The sequence below is a fragment of the Bactrocera oleae genome, chromosome 2, assembly GCF_042242935.1.
Source record: "Bactrocera oleae isolate idBacOlea1 chromosome 2, idBacOlea1, whole genome shotgun sequence".
Lineage (NCBI taxonomy): Eukaryota > Metazoa > Arthropoda > Insecta > Diptera > Tephritidae > Bactrocera > Bactrocera oleae.
Window position 1 is genome coordinate 66,775,810 of NC_091536.1, and position 24,252 is coordinate 66,800,061.

General features: G+C 32.7%; 1 protein-coding gene across 10 annotated transcripts in view; it reads left to right on the plus strand.

The window, feature by feature from the left end:
- cnc (NFE2 like bZIP transcription factor cap-n-collar) overlaps positions 1 to 24,252 on the plus strand; it is a 127,276-nt gene that overhangs the window by 90,807 nt on the left and 12,217 nt on the right. For all 10 annotated transcript variants that reach the window (XM_070105534.1, XM_036361616.2, XM_070105535.1 and 7 more), the window contains 4 exons: positions 5,817 to 5,896; positions 6,543 to 7,046; positions 20,548 to 20,988; positions 21,059 to 21,149. In XM_070105534.1, coding sequence (XP_069961635.1) covers positions 5,817 to 5,896; positions 6,543 to 7,046; positions 20,548 to 20,988; positions 21,059 to 21,149 — 1,116 coding nt within the window. The remainder of the gene's footprint in view (positions 1 to 5,816; positions 5,897 to 6,542; positions 7,047 to 20,547; positions 20,989 to 21,058; positions 21,150 to 24,252) is intronic.

The window sequence follows — 24,252 nt, forward strand, 5'->3', positions numbered from 1 at the left end:
TATGTTTGTATGTATGTTGAGATAATTCAATCGTTTGCGAATGCGAAGTGAATGACATGCTGACATAAATATACTATAACTATATATAGATAAATAAGCAGATCTTTTTGCATGCACATATGTATATATTTAAGACTTAGCGTCTTCATTAAAAGTAAAGTGTTTTTTTAGTTTCGTTATTCTTAATTGAAAGCTAATTACTACTTTTATATACATATGTTTCCGATTTATTCACTTCAATAATTATGCAATATACTTGTAAGATTATTACCTCTTACTTTTTCACACCAAATCAATTGTCAAAAAATGAATTCCTCAAAATCGCGATTTACTGCTGTGAGCAGTTTGCACGGCATTTTAAATTTAATATAGTAAAGCCGACGCGATTTATACATAGAATTCCTTTCAATATACATTTGAAAAAGTTAATGAAACGCTTAGTTTATTATAATTCCTTAATTTATATACAGTATTGGTCAAAAACTAGAGTTGCTATTCTACATTTTATTTTCATAGTAATGAACGCTTAAAAGTAATGAAATAAACATAAAAAATGTTGGTCGAGATCAAAGGAATGATCAACCTAGGCACTTTAAATCAACATGTCTTTGCCTTGGCAGCAGGTATTACTTTAGTTGGAGATGTATTAATTATCATTAATCGTTTCGGCCCGATTTATACATATGTTATTTTGTGAATTGGCCTGATCAAGAACAGTATGTTACCACCACCGTAGGTCATAGTTGCTATAAAAATTATCATCATGTGATATTGACATGAAAAAAGTATTTTATTTTCATCAACGAAACATCCGAAAATAAAATAATTTTTGATTTCTGGAGTGTCCAATCAATTTGAGCTTTGGTAAATTCTTGTTTGATCTCTAAGTTCTTTGTCGAAACGAATGACTACTTAAGCGGCCGTCTAGTGTAAACATATTTTTATTTATTTGGTTCATACCTATAATATAATAATTTTCATTTCCAATTTTTCGAAAGAAAAACAACAATTTCAAGATATGCCTAGGGGTAATTTACTTTAAAATGTAATGAAAAAATGTTATTGCTAATAATACAAAATAAAAATCTTTATCGGCAATACAGCCTATGTTGTTGTTGTTGTACCAAAAAAAAAAAAATTCATTCCAAACATTTCTTTATAACGTAAATTATTTATTTATGCAGAAACATATATACTTGTATTTGATGTACAATTGCAATAACAGAAAGCAGTTAGCATACTGCCGTTAAACTCCTTCATTGGACATTCCCGAACCTACATAACGTTTCATATGTTTTATTAAACTCATTTCTAGTAAATTATGTAATTAAATCAAACATATTGAGATGTTTAAGAACTATTTCGAAAACAATTTCCGTATATACAATTTATATATGTACATGTATGTATGTACAATATATAATTCAATCGAAAAAAAAAATTTAAATAATAAAAGTTGTACTGTATTTCCTATGTAAATTGTTTTTCAACTGCAAGTTAAATTTCGAAATAAAAAATAGAAACGAAATATCTACACGTATATGTACTTGTACATATATAAAAATTACGTGTCTCGTTGTTGTTCGTTTTGTCCATGGTATACTCTTGAACTGCTGAACCGATTTTTGTAAAATTTAGCACACTGTGTCCAGCGTAATCCAACTTAAAAGATATAGCAATTCATAAATAAAAAAAATGTCTAAACATAAGCATGTTTTCATGATTTAAAAAAAATTTTTTTTTCAATCTAATTTTTAATACCAAATGCCTAGAAAAAAAATCAAACCCCAACAATCACTCGAAGCATTGCACAGAATAATGCAAGACTTAAATTTCAGCGATACACTTTTCGGTTTTGTTGGTTGAAAAAACGTTTGTTCATCAAAAAGATCACCCATTTTGACTGTGAAGTCAATGGCGAAATGGTCCTGTTGCAGCAAAACCAGTCTCCAGTCTAATTAAATAAATCGCTTCAATTCGGGTTGATAGATGATCAATTAAGGAAGATGGACACAATAACCATTGAATACATTTAATTAATGTATATTAATTAATGTATTTTCGCTTGCATATAATTCTCTCTTCCCTTTCATTCAATTCAAGTTTTCAAAAATTTTAATAAAAAAATTTTAAAAAAAATTAGAATAAATATTTCTTTTTAACTTATTTAAAATTTCATTTGGCTTTAAATCAGCCTCAGTCACAGCATGGCGTAGTTGAGATGGCCAAGGTGTTATTATTTGGGAGTATACCATATGTATATGTATACGTATATATATATACTCTATTTTTCCCCTTTAAATCCAAAGTAATAGAATTGTATGCGTTCACCCCTCCAATAAAAATAAAGTTGTCTCGTGTAATAGACAATATATAGCAATTATACCAAACAAATATTTCCTTATTGTTTGAAACACATGTTTGGAAGTATGCACATACATATGTACAATATATAGGTTTGTATATATTTCAACCCTGCCCTAACCAGCCAGCGAACGCTTCTAATTGCTGCTGACAAATATACAAAAACTATTCAAAAACTACAATATTTTAATACAAATATTCGAACAAAAATGTCCAAACCGAACAAAAACACACACACATAAAACAACACAGTGTATGTGTGTAAGTGCAGGAAAGCCAGCTACAAATTGAATAATGTTTTCATAGGGCGCAGTTGCTAAAACACCTTTCTGTGTCGAATGGGCACTAAAGTGCCTCAAATGCTCGTGTGTTAACTTGTGTATGTATGTATATATGTGTAGGTTTGTGTGTATAAATGTGGGTATGTATAGTTGTGCGTAAGCGTTAAACAAACAAAAACTTTGAATATTGCTCGAAATTCATATGTCCTAGAATTGTTAGAACCAAAAAAGAATTAAATAAGTGAAATAGAATAAAAACAACAACAGCAGGGCTAAATCGAATGAGAAACGACCTAAAATAACAGCGACAATTATGGTCGAAACGCTTGGAAAAATATGGCTTGGCCACGATGAGCGTTAAAGAGAAAAGGAACTAAAGGGAAAAGTAGTAGGAAGCAGCAAGAAAAACGAAGGTGGATGCGTAAAACTGCAACAACACAACTGCTATTGGCAATTGTAAGCATAACTATATTTAAAATATAGTTTTGTCTTGTAAAGCCAACAGTTGTTTGATTGGGGGTGGTTTAGCCTAACTACATCACTTACCCAACTTACAACAACAAAAGCATATGGTGTAAGTTTGTTGAATAATTCTAATGCTAGCTGCCCTTTCTATTGTAACTATTTTGTATTCTAGCAAGGCATATTTATTCTAATTTTGACCCTATTCAAGTACTTGGTTCTTTCATTCTAACCTTAAACGACTACATGGCTGGCTGTCTGTCATACTACCTGACATGCTTCGCCCACTATATTTTTTCCACAGAATTTTTCGAGTTTTTTCTTTTTTTTTTTTTGGGGATTTTCAAGCAGCCATTGTTTACTTGGCGATGTTAAGTAGTAATTTTCTGATAAAAAAAATATATTTACATTTATACATATGTATATGGGCGCCTGTGTTTGTTATAGATTTTGTCATGCAATTGTAATAAGTTCTTGTTTTGTGCTTACTAGATGCTTTTGGTCGATAATGTCGCATGTTAAGTGCGAAGTTATGCTGCTTTTGCTTGGTTATATGGCAATAGGCTCTATCGAAACTGTTTATTTGGCTTGCTTGTGTAAATTTGCTATACTAAATTGTTGTAACTAGCTATTTGAATAAGAAAAAAAAACAATAAAAACGTTAACTTCGGCTGCACGGAAGCTATAATACCCATAACAGGTGCATTCGGCAGTTCGGAAAAATGGGCAGATTTTTTGGGTGAAAGGGATGTTTTATATCGTTATCCCAAAAACTTAGGGATTAATCCGCGTATGGACAAACAGACGGATATGGCTAAGTCGACTCAGACGATGTCTATTTATATATGTAAATGGTCTAACTTTCATTCATATTTAGCGGATTGCAGCTTTTAAGCTAACTTAGCTTATAAAACAGCTGCTTTTTACACGTATATATGTATATATGTACATGCAATATATTTCTTTATATTATATATTTCTATATATACATATTTTTGAATGTATGTGCAACGATAATGTGTAATTGATACAAGAGTTGTAAGAATGATTTAGCGAAAATTTCCACCGTTGGCTATTCAAAAGAAATTTATTAATTTTTCATATGTACTTGGGTACGTAAATACATAACTACCTACATACTTATAAATATCGACATGTCCATATGTATATATGTGTGTGTGTGTATCTGTTTTGCTATCATAAATAATAATAATCGCATTCTGTCAATGGATTGTTGGTTTAGCGATCTGCATCTGCTTCCGTACTTTTTCCATATTTTAGATTTTTTTGTTGTTGTTGCTTTGTGCGAGTTTTGAAACTTGAGTTTTTATGATTAATGATGCGCGTTTTTAACATAAATTTTTACTAAACATTAAACGAGTCTACCGGTGTGCCGCTCTAAGCGAGCATCCCAGCATTCAAGCAATTATCTAGAGACTGTATACTCTCGCTGTGCCTGCGCTCAAGGTGTTTTCATACCGCGCATTTCTCAAGCTGCATTCAATGGAAGCGGGGTTTGCTTGTTGTGCCTCGTAAACGGTAGCCACTACTGGGCGTTATTTTGGTGCATATTTACTTGGTCAAAATGGCTCCGTAGAAATCTCACGGCAGTCATAATGGCGTATTCCCACAGCGATGTCCATTATAATAAGTACTTCGTGCTTTCATTTTTCGAAATCTTGTGAAAAGGTATCGGTATGCGCACTCAAAATATTTTGTATAAATATCCGTTATTTGTTTATCAAAATAAACGGTTTTTCTAATCATTTTATACTCACTCACTACCAAAAATTGATCGCTCTCTTGGGCATTAATTTGTTTGTGCTGGCTCTGCGCTCCGAGCACGTAATCATTATGGAATTTAGTCACTGCAGTATCCTTTCTTGTTTATTTTGAATGTGAGGGGCTCTTCAAGAATTTCTTTTCAATGCATTTTTTTCTTACTGTCAATCAAAATATTTACACGCTTGCATTTGCTTTCATTTTGTGTGTATGTATGTGTGTGCTGTTCTTAATTATTTGCTTTGCCGAAATCGATCAATTGGGCAAATGAGCAGTTGAAGTGAATTCTTGGAAGTGTTTCACTTAATTTTTTGAGAAATAAAAAACACGTTTGTGCTGCAAGCAGACCACAATTTTTTAAACAGCCGAACCCAGTTTGTATAATAGCTATATACTTATACTGGTTCGAACGATAAGTATGCCTTGGACAATAATCTATGTAGAATTTCTTGAAGATATCTTGTCAAATAAAATAGTTTTCCATACAAGAACTCCATTTAGATCGGCCAGTATGTATGACAGCTATATGCTATAGTGTTCCGATATCGGCAATTCAGACAAATGAACCGCTCTATGGAGAGTAAAAGTGCCAGTTTTTTCATATGTGGTTAATATATTTGTTTATTATTCTTATTTTATGGTTTATCACCCAGATTCACTTAATTTTAGTACTTGATGTTTTCTTTAAATGTCGTTTGAGATACGAATGTGTCGGCGACTTTTGTTTCTCACTGTTTATATTATATTTATAACTTTGTAATTCTTCATACTTGAAATAATAGTAACACTATTCAAAATAATACGCGGCTTACATATATACGGCACGGCATATACTTCCATAAACAGATACTTATTCCAACATATATATATATTTTACAAATCTGTAGTTTTTTGTTCATTCTAAAATTATATTTTTTGTAATTAAAGGTGAATATATACGTTTGCCACTGGACGAAATTCTTAACGACGTACTACAATTGGCTGAATTCGGTAATATTAATAGCGAGGTAAGTTAAGAAGTAATATAACTAAAAGAAAAAACATAAGAAAAAAATTGTTTTCGGGGGATTTATGAAAATTTTTACCAGCAGAACTTTTGACATATATGTATATGTCAATTATTTAAATTTCATTACTTAATCTGTTTCTTTTTCGATTTTGTAACATGAATTGTATATTAATTACTTTTTAGAAATTTTTCGTTTCCGGTTGTTTTTAATGTCAAAATATAATTTGTTTCGAAGTTGTTCGTTTCCAACTTCAAAATTAAATTTTTTTATATCCTCAAAAAATATACATATTTTGAAATCGTTCGTATATAACTTCAAAATATATATTTTCAAAATTGCTCGTTTATAACCTCAAAATATAATTTTTTCGAGATTGTTTATTTATAACCTCAAAATATAATTTTTTCGAGATTGTTTATTTATAACCTCAAAATATAATTTTACCGAAATGATTCGTTTTTAAGCTCAAACTATAATTTTTTTTTAGGACATTGATGCTCATTAATGTTTTAAAAACAATTTTAAAATAAGTTTAAATTCGACTCATTAGCATTTATCTGGACATTTTTATCAACTTTTGTGTTAAATTTTCTACATACAAGAATTGTACAAGCTTTAACCTTACCTCATTCTACTCACGCAGTGCTCAAACGATTCTGTCGCATCAACATCGAAAGCTGCGGCTGCCAAAACTAACAACAATAACAATAACAACGACAAAACCAAATCGGAAACCGAGGAAGACGAGATAAACGATAATAGCAGCGACAACAACAACAACGCCAGTGCTATCATATCTAACGGCAAAGACGAAGATTTAACTAAGAAAACACTCGGCACAACCACTGACGTCACTACCAAACACAAAGAGGACAACACTGAGGAAGATTATATTGACGATTTCGATCTATCGTTATCGGAGATCGAAGTCAATTCATTGCCATCGCCACTTTTCGATTTAGATGACGAAGCACGCGAGGAACTAGCCGACTTCGATATAATGTTACAATCAGCCGGAGCACCACCATCGCCATTCCACCACCATCATCCGCATCAACGCGGTGCCGGCATGCAGGGTTATGTTGGCGGCGGCGCGAACAGTGCTTTCCACCGTCAAGCGACCGGATTCCATCATGGTCACCATCAGGTAAGTGCAAAGAATACAGACTCAAGATGGTTGTGCGATTGGTGTTGAGCAAGCGGGAGGGTGCAAAGGTGCATTGCAGACACAATTCACTGTTCGTGTGTATATGTGGGTGTGTACCACTTTTGATGCAATCAATATCAGCTAACAAAAAACAACAAAAGGTTTAAATGCAATGAAACAATTAAAAGGTCAGAAAGTGGTTACAAAGAAAGAAAAGAAAAAAGTAAAACGCAAACAAAATGAAACACAGAACACTCAGGTGCAATTAAAATTGGTGCCTGTTTATTTTTTATTATATTATTACTTTTTACTTAAGAACCGTAGCGGTGTTTTTTAGAAGAATATTAAGTGAAGCATATGCAGCTCTTTGAAACATTTAGAAATATTTTGTTGGGACTTTAATGGGTTAGGCTAGAGCCCTTTCGCTAGACCTAACTTGGATTATCTGTTTTGGGAGTAAGGAAAATTTAATTATTAATTAATATAACGATGTTTCAGTACAAAATTGCGTCTACTCAGCCAATATTTAGAAACTTTCGTAATTTACTAAATATGTATAACCTGAACAGGATATATTAAGTTTTCCGCGAAATTTGTAACGCCCAGAGGGAAACGAGGGTGACCCCACTAAGTATATTTATAAATAATCAGCGTATTGAGCCGATTTAACCAGGTTCGTCTGTCGGACTGTATATAGGCGAACTAATCCCTTAGTTTTCGATATATCGGTCTGAAATTTTAATCGCTTCTTTTTCTCCCCAAAAAGCTGCTCATTTGTCGGAACCACTATATCATATGGCTGCAATGCAAATTGACCGATCCTAATCAAGTTCTTGTATGGAAAACTTTGTTATTTAACAAGATATCTTCACGAAATTTGGCATGGTTTATTGCCCAAGGCAGCAATACCATCTCTGAAGAGATTGTTTAGATCGGACCGTTATAGCATATAGCTGTCCTACTTACTCGATCAAAACCAAGTTCCTTTTTTATTTGACAATAACTCTTTACGAAATTCGACATGGATTATTGTCCACGCCAACGCTACAATCAAATCAAATTATTCAAATCGACCATTAAAGCATATAGCTTCTGTGCTGTGAAGTTAATGTTTTTTCTCGTCACAGATAAAAAATTCAAGTAAATGCTCTCCGAGTACCATCGTCACTTGATCTGAAAAATGTAGTTTCAGGAAAATCACGTGACTTCACTTCGAAAACACATCGAATTCGACAGGAAACATAATTTATTTTCAATATACTACCAATAAAATAGTTTTATTAAGACACTTAAGTGTACATTAAACCAAAAAATCTATTTGTTTTTAATTCTAAACTGGTTTAACAACTTATAAAAAGAAAAATTTCTTGAACTCCAAACTTTTTATCTATGTTTTTCAAAGCTTCGAAGTGTATATTGCATATTTTTAAGAAGTCCCTACACCGAAAAAAATTGTTCTGGCTTAAAGCCGTTTACTTCCCCGCCTTTTCGCTGTCTCTATCAGCACTTGAAGCTATATGCGCTCATCTATATACACATATATGTACATATGTATGTAGGTATGCACGTTAATATATTTATGTATGCATGCTCTCCACTCATCCGTCAAGGATCATCATACAAATATACATGTGTCAAGTGTTTTCGTTTTGCTTCAACAGTTCGGCCAAATGAAATCAAATCAAATAAATTAAATTCAAGAAAAAATCAACATGAAGTGTTTATTATTGTTCTTGTTTTGGTTGTTTACATAAAATTTCAGAATAAAATCAGAACGTGAAATGTGTACACTAACCAACAACAACAACCAATATGTAGCCAGACATTTGCTCTCATCAACTCGTTCGTGCACCTTTTGCTTCTCGCCACAAGTTAAGTGCTGCTTCGTATGTTTGTGTTTCGTGCAGCGATTTGACAACTCGTCTTTAACTGCTAGTGTTTGAAGAGTAAAGTTTTTTTCCTGCAGCCAGTCTGTGTAACTCCAGCCAGCATTTTTACTCCCTTTTTATTTGACTTGATTGTCTAGCATTATGTTCAGTGCGCTCAGCTTCAGCCGCTTCCTCTAAGCTTCCAAAGCTTCTCACTCAAGTGTTTTAATAATTTTGTTATATTGTTTTGTTATTTTCGACGTTCTTTTATGTATTGAAAATTATAAACGACTGTTATTCGTTGACAGATTGTGTTTTGATGAGTGCTAAAATACTAACTAAATCAGGTAAATAACTACCAAAACATGTTTTGCGAAATTGCATGATTTCCTCGAGCGTTTAGACCACAAAACACATGTTGGCCACTACTATTTGGATACGGCTTTTGAATTTCGAAAGATTAAGTTCTCGACAATGATTTCAGAAAAATTACTCAGTTCCCTAATTTTTCAGGCAATTATTATCAGTAACTCTGAAAATGTCGTTTCTGGTAGGTTGTCTCTAAATTAAAATTTTCAACCAAAAAAATTGTCTCTTACAAAGAATTATTGGGAAATCACAGAAACATTCCTTCAAACGGAATTTTCATCTTAGACTACAACAGTATGCAACGTAGGAAGTTCATTGAATTACTTATTCTTAGCAAGGTTCGTATTGCTGAAATTATAGAAGTTCCAACTGGACCTTTCGAATATACGTACATGCGGTGAGACTAAAAATTTTAATAAACTGTCAAGGTTGTATTGTGCTAAAATTAGCCGCATCATCAAATTTGTGACAGACTGAAAGCTCTTCGCGTTTATATAAGCATCTTATGACCAATATGCAGCTCTCACAGTTGATTCTCTTGTGACATTTGTCCCGAGAATGAGTCTACGGGAGCAAAACTAACCTCAATAATGAAACCAAATTCTCGATTTATTTCACAATAAACTTATTTGAAATAAGTTTGGTGTGTGAACTCGCATATTTTAGTTTGTAAATGACATATTCAATTTGACGTCGGAGAACAATTTCTTCCTAAAATGTTATTGGTTTGAATATTTTGTGTTTGGATATCGGCCACTTTCTCTTTGAGTCGGATTCGATGTATGATATAGTACATTTAGGTTTTGTTCTTCAAATCGATATTTAACCTTTATTTCTCAGAAATTTATTCAACGCATATAAAAGGCCGGTTCGAGTAACTTTTGCTATATTTTCGCCCAAGCTTAAGCTTCTTTTTTATAGTGTTCGGTAAGTGATGGAAACACTCTTTGATCTAAGGTGTGCTTTTGATATGGTTTGAGATGAGTGTGACAGCTCCTAGATAAAAATTGTTTCTATAAATTTTATAGTTAATGGTTCGATGACCATTGATGAAGAATTAAAACTTTTTGTTGGAAAATTTATTTTTATTGTTTTGAGAGTTAAATATCAAATTTTTTCCAATCCCGATGATTTTGAAAGGGTAAATAATTTGATCTAATGGCGATGGAAAAGCACTATAACTACAATTAAAAAAATATATGATAGGTAAAGATATAGTACGAAAACTAACAGTAATATTCAAACTTATAGAATGGCTCCGATAATATCTGATGTAAAACCGATTCCAAGAAACTATGTAGGTACTTTTAACTCTTCCCTTTTTTATTTCTTTTAGTAAATACTGATTCAAGAAATGTGCAGAGATTGGTGGACAACAGATTTAATTAAGTCCCTTACGGCTGTCAACTTTTTGTCACTTGATCTGCCGATAAATATGTACATATGTATATAACTATGCATCAACAGATGAGTTGTAATGATAACCGCTTTGTGGCGCGTAGCTGCATAAATGAGCGCCATTAGGCGAAGCTGTTATGCCGCAAAAGATGTGTATAATGCTTTGTTAAGCATTAATACAGTCGAAGCCAGTTGGAATTATGAAATCCGTCATTTGAAATTGTGTATGTATGTGTTTCTCATGTGTAAGGCTACCGTGTACTTATAGGTAAAGTGTAAAGGAAAACAGCGAAAAAGGCAGCTAAGCCTAGCGCGCTAATAGGAAAGAGCCGGTCACCATGCTAAACCGCAACACGAAGAAATGACAAATGTAGTCACGAAGTCAGTAGCAATTACCGTAAAATCCAGCGCTGCTGAATGAGCTGATATGACACACACACACACATGTACGTTGACACCGATGTATGAGGAAAACTGTTGCTGCAACCTGCTGCTACTTTACCCATGCGGATTAGGACAGTTAAGCCTTTGATGTTTGTGCGCAGGCGCGCACAGCAGGTCGCTTCACTTGTTCTAGGTGCGCATTCACTTGTATAGATATAGTGTTTAGTGGCAGTGGTTTGATGTGTGAGCGATCGGTCATCACACAAGACTAATGACTGTGGTTGGGCGAGCAAAATTTCGGAAAATTCTGCAAATTTGTATTTGTTGCAATTTTACTTTGTTTTGTTTGTGCTTTGCTCGTTTCATGTTTCATTGAATTTTTTGTTTTCACAAAGTACCGTTAGTGCGCTCGTTGCTACTGGCGAAAACTACATATGTGCAGAGTGACTCGACGTTTTTTTTTTCTCTGCACATGTTTTGCCTATCACATAATGGTGCGAGCGCATAGAAAACCGTGCTTCAAAGGAGGCGCCTCTTTTTATTGCACAGCATGCTGATTTTGCTTTCGCAATTTATATTTTGTTTTTTCTTGTAATTTTTGTTACTTTTGTGCATAAATTGCTTATTAATTATTATCGCTACCGCATTGCTGGCCGCCCATGAGAATGAGCATGCGCAGTTACCAAACCATTAACCAGGCACATTTGCTAAATGACAGAAATACATACATGTGTAGTAGTTGCAAATACATATATATATAGACGTATGTATGTGAGTACAAGCAACAAAAAACAATTTCGCAAAACGCAGAAAATAATTAATATTTTTTGCGCAACAATTTGCTCAAATATTATTTACCACTTCCTCTTACACTTTTTTCCCAACACCTTTGAAGCTGCCTGATCCTTCCCCCATTGCATAGCCATGCATTTAGCAGCTTATCCCCAAGTATTTAATACACAATTTAGCTGTTACTTGCGCATGCATATTCACTTGGCGACTGCTAATTACCCGCATACCAACCGTCAAGTGATCGCAAATCATATATTCACACACACAAACATTTTTGGTGCACTCTTTACACCGTGCCAAGGACCATTTGCCTTATTCCCTCTCCATACAGTGGCTATCAAAGGGCGCATGCGCAACACTTTTTGCGCGCTAACACAATTGCTGCACTCGCTGCTGGTCAATCACACCGCTCAAACGCGCCACTGCCAGCTGCTAAGCATCCTTAACAAACGCTTTGCCGCTCACCGCTCACCGCTCGCAACTGCGGTGCCTTCGCTGGTGTAAAGTTGGTGCTTAGCCTGTAATTAAATGTCAATTTGGCTGCTGTGACTGCTTAACTGTGCTTATGGATGTTGTTGCTTTTATTATTATTAATGTTTTTGTTGTTGTTGTCGCTGCCTGTGACTATTGCAAAAACTGTCGGCGACCACTTGGGCGATTTCACACCGCATTGCGCACAATATGATTTAATGAAGCGCTTTTTTCATTTAATTTTTCATTATTTTTGCTTTTTTTTCGTCACTCAGTCACTCATGCTGCATATGTCGGCGCGGTTTTGTGTTTTTTCTAGATATTCGGTAAATTAAATATGACAATAACATGTGACTTTTTGCAATAACAACACAAAAAAATATAATATCAGCATCTACACCGTTTTGATTGCACTTTGCAATGCTTTTTTTTTTTGCCTTTTCTTAGTGTTAGCTAGTGGATAATTAATCTTTATTGTCGCTCAAATAAATCTAAGCGCTTTGAGAAATTAAGTTTTGAGAAATTTCGCTTTTGATGAAAAACTGCGTCTAAGCGTTTGATTAATATCGCACAATAAATAAAATGTGATAAAGCAATATTGCAAATTCACACTGTAAATTCACTTAAGTGATTCTCGAAATTACTGCATCGAGTAATTGTGATTTTTTTTCGAAACATTAGGGGCGCCCTCTTTCCATTCATTTTAAACTCCCATTTCATATAAGAATTAATTTTTAAAATTTGTTTAGCTCAGCCTTTATAAAAGAAAATAAAAAACCGTTACCCCAACATTAGGGTCTATCGAAATATACCCGGATTTTTATTTGAGCAGTGACTGCCAATTTTGCAACTTTCCTCAAAACACTTAAACGAAACAAGAAATATAAATAAATTGTATAAGGTTGTTTTAAAACTGACAAAAAAAGTAAATGTGTAAATTGAAAAAAAAAAATATTTCGAGATCGCCTTATTATAACCTATTATTACTTAGGTTTGGGCATCTCATAATAAGAGTTGGTGTACCTCATGATTCTAGTACATCAGAAGTGTATTCTAAAATTTACGAAAAAAGCGCCCAAAGTTTAGAGGATCATAGATATGCATAAATAAAAATTATGAATAATTTTTTTTATTTTTTTAAATTGACAATCAACGCTTTTTTTTCTTCATTTTGTATCAATCAAGCAATAGAGTTTTCAAGTTCTGAGCCAAAACGGAACTAGAAACGGTCCATGTAAATTAAAGCTCTATATTGGTGGTGTGGGCGGTGATTGTATAGGTTTAATCTATTCAGATCTTGATCGGTTCTAAGGCATTGTAAAGCAGAAGCAATTTCCGTAGGTCAAATTATTTCAAAGCTTGCAACTACTTTCTCACAGCAAATACTGGAGCTATAAGTATAGTCTTATATATATTTTTAAAATCGAGATAAAAATTTTGAGATCAATGCACAGGATAATAATAAAACATTCACTAATTGGAAAATATAAGAAACCATATTGGATATTGCAGGTCTTATGCAATAAAAACCTAGAAAAGTTAGTTTTTTTTTTTATTTTGATAAAAGTAAAATATTCTAGCTTAAGTGACATACTAATTTATAGATTGTAACGTTCTCGCTCTATCGAGCAATATTTTATGCTTACGTTGTTTAATACAACTGAAGTAAATTAGAAAATTTCATAATACGCAGATTACTTGAGCTACCCTAATGAATGTATAGTATACATTTGTGTATGCACCTACAAGTATGTGGGTTATGTTAGGTTAGATGGCTGATCCCTCAGCATTGCGGGGGGATATGTACATACCTATGTAAATCTATTAAAATATTATTAGCTACTTTTATTCACAATTTTTCATATATTTAATATCTTTGCGAAGGCACGCAATGCCATCTAGGTTCCAAATCAACGACCTATCATTAATGAGACATTCCAATATTTTCGCTTAATTATTATAAATTGGTTATTCGTTAATTAAGGGGAAGGGCAACGCGTTAAAAATTTGCTAATTACTACAGTGCGCATCTAAAGTATTCGTAAGTGCCGATTGTTTATGTGGAAAGAAATTGTAATGAGTCAAGTGAGTTATATACACATGTAAGTTAGAAAAAACGCGATTTATGTGATTTTTTTATAGACATTATATTTTTTAAATAAATATAAAAAATGTACATTTACATACAGAATTTTATGTATTTTTATAATCGGCGGTGCGTTTTGCAAATTCGAGTTTCCTTGTTCTTGTAGCCGATCTTCTGGAGGATTTCCAAAAAGAGGTGTCTGGCGGTGGCGGATAATTCTTACAAAGACGTTCATTTCTCCGAAACTATTTGCCGGATTAGCTTCAAATTTCCGCAGAAAATTCCCAAATATATGCGCATTTGAAATATGCAATAAATCTTTTTTATAAGTGGATATAACCTCATGACAGTTCTGAGTTGAAAGAAATTCTAATATATTAACAAAACTTATAAAATGCAAATATTTTAGTTTACAGTTTTACATTAATGTTGTAGTACCTGTTTTTAGCGGCATTTATGTGTCGGGAATAGGACTTGGATTTATAAACATTTTAAACGTAAATGTGCTACAACAACAAAAATTTAAATTTATTTCATATATTTTAAAATGATATTTGTATAAATATTTTTATTTTAATTCGTGTTTTTTTTATTACAAACTAAAATTATATGCTTAATTGTCCAAAAGTTACTTAAAGTTCCTGAGAACTGAAGTTATCCCGAAATGGTGTTCTCGTATGCTGGAGGGGAGTTACTCTACTGACTTTTGCTTTACTTTACTTTTGATTTATTTTTATATTTTTATTCGGAAGATATACCATATAGCTGAACACATTTGTTTCCATATAACTTTTTCGTGGCTCTTTTGTTTTTCGCCGAGTACCGTATCCAGCCCTAAAAAAGTGACAAACTCGTAATAATATGCGTTTATATATACTCTAATGGTAAAATAAAGACTAAACCGATACAAAAGTGTCCAGAGGTATCGAAGAAAAACGCAGACGTTAAAACTTAGTACATGCATTGTAAAGGACAGCCAATGTTAAAAAAAAAAATTCATGTTAGAACAATATTTCATACCGATTAAGTAAATAAAAAGTATATTAAGTATCTCAGTAGGAGGCGAAGACTATATCAAGAACTCAAACTAGAAGCGCTTTAACCAAGACTTTTATCAAATCATTATTTTTCAAAAGCTGATAACCTTGAAAGTGACTAGCTCCATATTAATGTCTATAGATTTAAAATTTGAAATAAAATAATCCGAGGTTAATATTCACCATCTCTAATAGACACACGCTCGCCTGTCGTTGTGGGCGTAAATGGCAAATTACTCGCAAATAATTACATATGTAAATAAATAGAACAGCCGCCAGTTAAGCTTTCAAAAAAATACCGCCAAGTGTTGTTGTTGTAGTGGCATACAATGTAATAATATAATATTCTATTCGCTTTCAAAGCTGCGTGTGAACCGCAAAGCAGTAGACCATATAAATATAACGAAACAAATATCAACACTTTTGCATATTTGGTATATGCATGCTGTGTGCATATGTGTCTGTATGTATGCATGTGTGTGTTTGTTCGATTGATTTGTGCTTACAACAATCACTGCTTCCGTAGCGAGCGTCTATTTGATGTCAATAACAAACACCAGTAGTTTTAATGGTGACAATAAAAACAGTCAACCATTGCATAAAGCCAAGCGTTTACAAACACACACCCATATATGTATGTACATATATATGTTACATACAAATAGAATCACGCAACGCAAACATATTAACTATAGGTGTAGTTGTATGTATGCATATAGTAAATATATGTGTTTGTATGTATGTAAGTGTGCGTGTCTTACCTGTGCCTACAAACACGTCTTCAACTTTTTTTCCAACTATACTTCTTCCCTGACTGGACGTTTTCATCGGTGTACATGCATACAAATTATTTTTTGTATTGTGCGTGTGTGTGTGTATGTACCGGCACTAAGCCGTTTACGTTTACATAGTACATTTTCCGACAGTCGGTTGTTTATTTTGCCGCTTTACTCACTACTTACACTTGGCATGCTCGGATCCGACTGGGAATTTCTAAGCCATCATTACTGTGGCAAGTAAGCAAGCGCATGCACACATGCAAGCAAAATGGTCTCAAATATATATGCATGTATGCTTACCTATGTATATACATACATACGTATATGTGTACATCTATAAACTTCTCTGTGTTTGTGTGCATTTATGTTGCGCTGGTCCAGCCTTCCTCACTGGCATCATCATCGGCAGCAGCAACAGCACACCGCTTACCGCTCGTCACTCACCGCCGCTTCGGACATCATTCGGTGTGCATCAGTTCACCGTTGCGCATTCTCAATTTGTCAGTTAGCCAGTCGGTTTTGCTGTGCTGCAACATGTCGTTTCAGTGTTTCAGTTTGTAAGCCAAGTCAAACGCTTAGTTGTTGGCACATTCTGTCGGACACATATATCGTATGTTTTATTTTGCCATATTCTTGAAATTTTGTTTCGCCTTTTTGTGACTGATCGCCGTTTCAAGATACGTACGCCGAAATACAAATCGCTACGATTGATTTTATCACGCTTACAAAATAAGAACATTTATGCCGTGATTGACAGTTCGGAGTGGGAAATTGTGTGTTTGTGCGCGCGTTTGACAGACGCTCCAAAAGTGCATTTCTATATACTTGTATGTACATGTATAAGCCATATAAAACTATAATAAAAAAAAGAAAAAACGAAAAAAGTATACCAAAATATTTTAAAAATTATTTGTAAACGAATTGTGCTGAATTCAGACCTTTAAATTTATCGCATGCTATGAAAGTATGAATTTTTGTGCTGCCCAACAATAAGTAACAACTAAATTATTGATTCAGGTATATATATTATATTTTTGGTTGATTTGCAAAATATTGGTTTCATGACATTTAAATAATACGGTCTGAAACTACAGCTAATTGCTGGAAAATTCAGATATTTCATTGAAATATATGTAGATGCGGTAAAGAATTAATATTCTGTTGTTTTATATCTATTTGAAAATCCAAGGGTACAGAGATAATGGAGTAATATTATTATATATATAATTATTTAATTAAATTTTTTATTTAATAATAAGTTTTATTTTTTAATAAAAATTGCGAAATGAATTAAGCTAAATATTGAAAAATTGTATCCCTAAAGTTGAAATAATTCAAAATTCAAATATTTGCAAAATATCATACCTATTTTTTTTAAAGCTTTTTCTTTTGAATTTCGTACAACAATTAATCTAAAAATATGTTTTTGTGATTGCCTTTAAATCGGTTCCGACAAAAAATAATGCGCTTTAAAAAAAAATTGTAAAACAGTGAGATTAATCCTTTAAAGTTCACAATTATTACTTAGATGATTTTAAGCTATTACAAGTTATGACGCTAAATTAAGTTAGAAAATGTTTTCCGAAAAGATATTAAAAACAAAAAAACATTAATTTCTAGATTTGAAATTTGTATAGAGTACGTTCAATTATAAAATCAACTAAATTATTTTCTAAAGTACTAGAATATACATAATTCTAGTATTAGTATAAGATTCTATTGGCGATAAAACTTTTCTGCAGAGAATAATATTTTATTGCGTTTGCTTTACTAACGGTTAAAGAAACCGATGTCTTGCAAAATATTTACAGTATGGTAAAACCATCCTTAGAGGCATTTTTTTACATATCGCAATGACTTTACCCCAAATCGCAGTGATCAGACTTCATGATTATTTCAAAAAGTGTTATATAGAACTGACAACTGTATTAAAAGTGGTTACATGTTTAACGTTATTAAATTTAAGAAATATGCATATACATAGTTCGGTACCCACTAGTTATATATGAATTTTTTTTACTTGATATGAAATCAAGTTATGTCTCAGACACAGTCAATAGGCCTTAGATTTTGCAAAAAAAACTTAGCAGTAGCACTATTATGATTGTTAACAATACACAAAAATATAACTATATGATCTTCCATTTCATCTCAAGGTATTATTTATATTTTTTAAGAAAAAAATCGTTGGTGGCGTTTTAGGTTGGTTTGTTCTCTTCGATCTACAAACTGCCAAATTGAGACCAAGAAGATAGCAACTATTTATTTAAATTATACAATTTTATATTGATATAATCGTTATTTATATTTTTCAACATCTGTCTAATCAATCCATACTTAATACCCAACTCTTTCAGAAATGTATTTGTTTTTCGCTTTGAGTTCGATGAGAGTCATGCTTGATAGTTTATGGATTTGAATCCTGAAACATAACTACAACTTGTTCGCATAAACTTTTAGAGATATGTATAACCAGGGAAATTTTCGAAAACTTTTCCATTGAAGACTTGACAAAAATATGAATGAGCACTTTTGAAGCTATCGTCTCACGGCTATAACCAAATTTACATATTCTCAATAGATTATATCTATATATAATTGATGTTTAAAAAATCTCGAAACTCAAAAATTTCAAAATTTGTGTAAAAGAAAGCTAAATATAAAAAGATAACGGCGGTTTCAAATACTTCTGAAAATTATTAGTATATATTAGCTTTTTAAACATGCAGATCGTCATCGAACTTTCTTGAATGAGCTGACAAATAAAAATCAAAGCAATTTTTCTTACATTAGATTTGTCGATTTTTTATAAGTTTACCAATTCGATCCAAAAGTACTGTCATTAGCAGCAAACATGCATAAATTACGCCATGTTATTAGAATGCTGAGCTAACTGCAGATCTTCAACTTTTATAATAATAAAAAAGTTAGAAAAAAAAACACCACAAAAATCTTAATGGTTACCAATTATTACTGAACTTGAGCAACAAGAAAGCATGAATTAGAAACCAACTACGTAACGCACAAAATAAGTAGCAAAAAGAACAATACAATGCTATGAGTCAAATAGTCCATATACATATATGAAGATATGTGTATACAAATATATAAGTTTATACACGCTTCTTTAAAGCAAAAAAGTTAGAAAAACCGCTTTAGTTAACAAAAAAATGTTGCTCATTTACGAAACTCACGCCGACACCCCTGTGCGCACTTGTCACTTTTTACAAGTACAACGAAATCGAAAAAGCGCCTTCAATTTCTACCACAAGCATTTCAATTTAATTTCGATCGATCTTAAGACGCGATCCGTCAATGGTCGCCAGTGTGAACGTGCAATCTTTCTTTGGCAACGTGCAGCTGGATACCTTTTGTGACGGCGAAGCGCGCTAAGCATCGATCAACGATCGGCGATCGCCGGCGATCAGATTGATACATTGTTCGCAATTCAATTGGTTTTTTCTCAAATATTTTTTTTACATATTTTTTTTCATTTTTATTCTTTTTTTATTATTATTATTCATGTAGTTATGCGCAAAGCTGCCAGATTCAAGAGACTAAAATTTGAATTTCGCGCTTTTGGAATGTGTTATTTTTCGATTTGCTTTTATATAGTTACATATATACCTTTTGCTGTTGTATTCTTATATACGGTTGTTTTTGTTGTGTTAAAAACACAACATTGCGCATGCGCACGTTTTTGCCACCGATTTACTTGTTTTTCTTTAATTTCATTGAATTTATTCTTTGGGATTATAGATACATTTGTATGTATGTATGTATGTTTACTTGCCAACTGCCTGTGGGTATTATTTGTTGTTGCGTATTTGGGTTTGTTGCGGTGTGTCTGTGGGCGCTTTGGTGTGATTATAAATTCATGCATCAGTACACACATACATACATACATATAAGCGAGAATATGCTGTGTTGAACATTTCAAAAATTTGTATGATTGATCGCTTATTTATGGATCTCAAATGCAGCGAAAATTCGGCGTGCATTGCTGGTTTTCAAACCCTTTTCGAGTGTTTTTTATTTTCACTTTATTGAATCCCACGAATTATTCTTGCAACAACAACACTCCTCTCTCGCACCTTGTTAAAACATCATCGATTACGGTAATGTTGAAATATGCATTTTGTTGCACTCAAAATTAACAAATTAATCACCGCTACGTGGGCAAACTGACAGAAAATATGTTGATGAGCATACATACAGACACACAGATGAAAGAGTGCTCAAACTCCAGTTAAATATATATTTTCTTCTTAGTTTTCACGAAATAAATTTTTATTACCCTCTATTTCACCTTTCCAGGGTCGCATGTCCCTCAGTCGTGGCGTTTCGATGGAGCAACGCTTACAGGATATTGCCAGCTTTTTCAATCCGATATCGAGCATGGGCGTAGTCGGCGGTGTCTCCGATATGCCGCCCTATCCCCACTATCCCACCCATCCATATTCGTACCAGGGTGCTGCTGGCATACCAGCGCCACCACAACATGCTCAATATCCGCCGCCACCACCGCCGCATCCACACCATCACAGCCACCATGCCATGTTGCATGCCAACGCCACTTTGGGTGATATTTGCCCCACGCAGCCGCATTATGGCCATAATTTGGGTTCAGCCGTCACTTCTAGCATGCATTTGACCAACTCCAGTCATGAAGCTGATGGCGGTGCAGCTGCAGCAGCCGGCGCTGCGGGCGGTAATGTGGGCGCTTACAAAATGGAACACGACATGATGTACTACACTGTGAGTGGCCAAATGACATATATTTTTAATATTTTCTTGAATAAATTATTTTCTTAAAATTTTTTTACAGAATTCTTCGTCGGATATGAATCACACCACTGAAGGATTTATTAACTCAATTCTGAATGATGAAGATTTGCACTTAATGGACATGAATGACAGTAAGTACAAAATATTATTTATTTAATAAAATATAACATATGGTATAATATAGACAATATTTTGTCAGTAGCAATTTTTGAAATATTTTTGTTAATGAAAGCTTTCTAAAGCTTCGGTTATACTTAAACTAACCATTAAAAACTAGTTAATTTTTGACAATTTTTAAGATTAATTATTAATATTTTGAAGACACTGACTTGTAACATTTCTGTAGATATAGTTTTAGGGGCCAAAAGGTTCAAATCACGTAATAAATATTTGCAGTCAGTCGATTAGTAGAGTAAACAAAACCCAAAAAACATAGTAGTAAATTTTCGATAATAATTTGTTTCGGCATAGTTTTATATAAAGTATTTATCTTATGCTTAGTTATTAAAAAATTTCATTAAAAAAATTTAATTAGTAGGAATTTTTAGTACATTTTTTATGTATAAATGAAAGCTTTGGACATACACAGGTTAAACGTTTCGAAAGCTCTCTTATATTTAAGTATTATTTTTTTTTACAAAAAAAAATTTTTGTAAATTTATATTTAAGTGGCAAAGGAGTGCAACTTTCGCCACATCCTATTTGTTAGTCTATATGTTTGGTCGATTTTTTAAATTCCTCGCAAATCTAGGCTTAAAATAATTTGAAAAACTAAGTAGAAGTACTATTCTCTAATTTAAAAAAAAAAATTTCTTAGAGTCGAAATTTTAGTAGAAAAAGCTACATTTATTATAGATTTAATGAAGAGCGGAATTGATTCATAATTAAAGAAAAAAAGCTTTATGGTGGTACCATGTTTCATATACGGCATATTTACTTTTAATGTATATGCGATAAGGGAAACACTTTAGGTCATTATTTCGGTAATAATGTTAATCAGACTAAAACCACCTCTAGCACCTTTATTTAATGGTTTCAACCCAAAAGGTGATCAAAGATTTCCTGTTAGTGGATGTTCAGTATTAACTTAAAATTATTAGACTCCTATGGTTCGAACATTTTCAAGCTCAGACTTTCTAATTTTTAGTGAACTATATGTATGATATATAGACGTTTTGTAAAATCTTGAACATCAATATTGCCATTTAAAATAAAACAAAAGCTTAAAATACTCAATTTTGTTTGCTTGCACATTTTACTGTTACTGCGCCTACAGGTATGCTTCGAAGTTTTGCATAAGCTTGTTCGTAACGGTTGCATTTGTCCCTCAAAGTTGTATATGTATATAGTTTATAGTTGTACACAAATATTAGTAAAGTGTTCAAATTTTAATAGACTTTTCCACATAGCTTGCAACAAAGTTGAGCATTTTAGCCCCACTTCTTATCATCGATATGCGTAAATCGGAATTAAACTGGTTGATATGTACTATGGCTTTATACTTTCCAAACGATTTTCTATGCTTTAATAGAGAACGTTAATGGAAGCAAATGTCTAGTAATTGCTTCCATTAACGTTTCTTTACAATTCAATAATGTGAAAGGCTCATTCGTTAGATTAGACTTTCTATCACACCAATACACTCTCAAGGGAGATAACACTAATGATAGCGTAATTCCGAAAATGTGTAGAAATGTCAACAAAAACTGGTGAATTTGAACTTCGCACCATTTATATAGAGTATTATATAAACAATTTGCGACTTGTTTTGTGGTCGCCGAGTTTAAACATATATCAGATTTTACGCGCGAGATAATGTCACTGCAATCTCAATGTCGCAACTTTTGCAGATATCCAATTAGTATTTATGAATCACTTTGGATCGATTTTCAAGCTATGTAAATATACAAGCAATAGTAATAATATTTCGGATATAAATAAATTGAAAATATGACTTTCCGAGATAACAGGCAGGTATGTATATACTTCCAGTATAAATTATTAAAATTTTTTTTTTTGATGAATTGAAGTTGGAAGTATCACGAAAGCACTCTCTTGTGATCGGCGTAAATCGTAAGCGATAGAAGATAAGCCGCAAATATTTTTGAATATACATATACAATATGTATATCGATTAAGTATCAGCACACTTTCAAAATTAAATATAAATAAACTTGCATATGTATGTGCAAAAAGACTTTATAAGCAAAACCTCGGGATTTTACCCCAGTTTGTTTTTTCCTATTACAGTTTTTGTTTTCTTCTTTTAATTGCATCTAAAGTTTTTAATAGTAAAATCACGCGAAGAGGAAAATTTGCAGTTTGCATTGCTCAAAGTTTTGTTTTGAAAAATTATTCGCGATACGTATGTGTAGTAAGATCTGCTTTTAAGTACTTAGAAATATGACAAAGACTGCAATCGAACCCCTTAAATCAGCATTTGTACCCACTCCTACCCGGGTTGAACCAGTTACTGCTGGCCATACAGCCAAATATTTATTTCACAAGTATCTTTAAACAGATTGTGAAATTTAATTTATAGATTGCTGTTGACTTGTGCTTTGGATTGTAAACGATTTCCAAGAAATAGAAAAATCCCCCCAACTATTTTCTGAAGTATTTTTAAAAGTTATCTCACCTGTTAAGTGATTATTATGCCCAATTAGAGGTTTATTATTTTTGTAAAAAAAAACGGTTTGTTAAATTATTGTTAAGCTCTAATATACAGCTTCAGATGTTATTAACATATCTGTTTCGAATAAGCAGATGTTTAAATTAATTTTTCACTTAGGTACAGTTTTGCGCTTTCTCTGTTTGTTGCTATTTAATTCTCATTGTAGACGTTAAAATATAACAATAATTCGAGCTTAGAGTTACGTGCTTTCTGTTTTTTTTTTATTTTATTTTTTATTATTATTATTTATTATTTCAAACATATTTCGTTCCCATGAAATTTAATTGATGAAAATCTAAAGTTCACCGAGCTGAATCTTTCTAGAGGGTGTCATCACTCAATTAAATACTACATAAGTGAAACGTTGACAAAATTGCTGATAAGCCCAAAAACCATTTCTACCAACATACAAGTACAGCATACATATGCGCTAATTACTACAAGTATGTACAGCTTTACACATATGGACATACATACATATATGTATGTAAGTAATAAAAGCTGCTCGACCGAATTTTTATTCAATTTCGTGTTCTCTTTTATCAGTAAATTATAGCTCG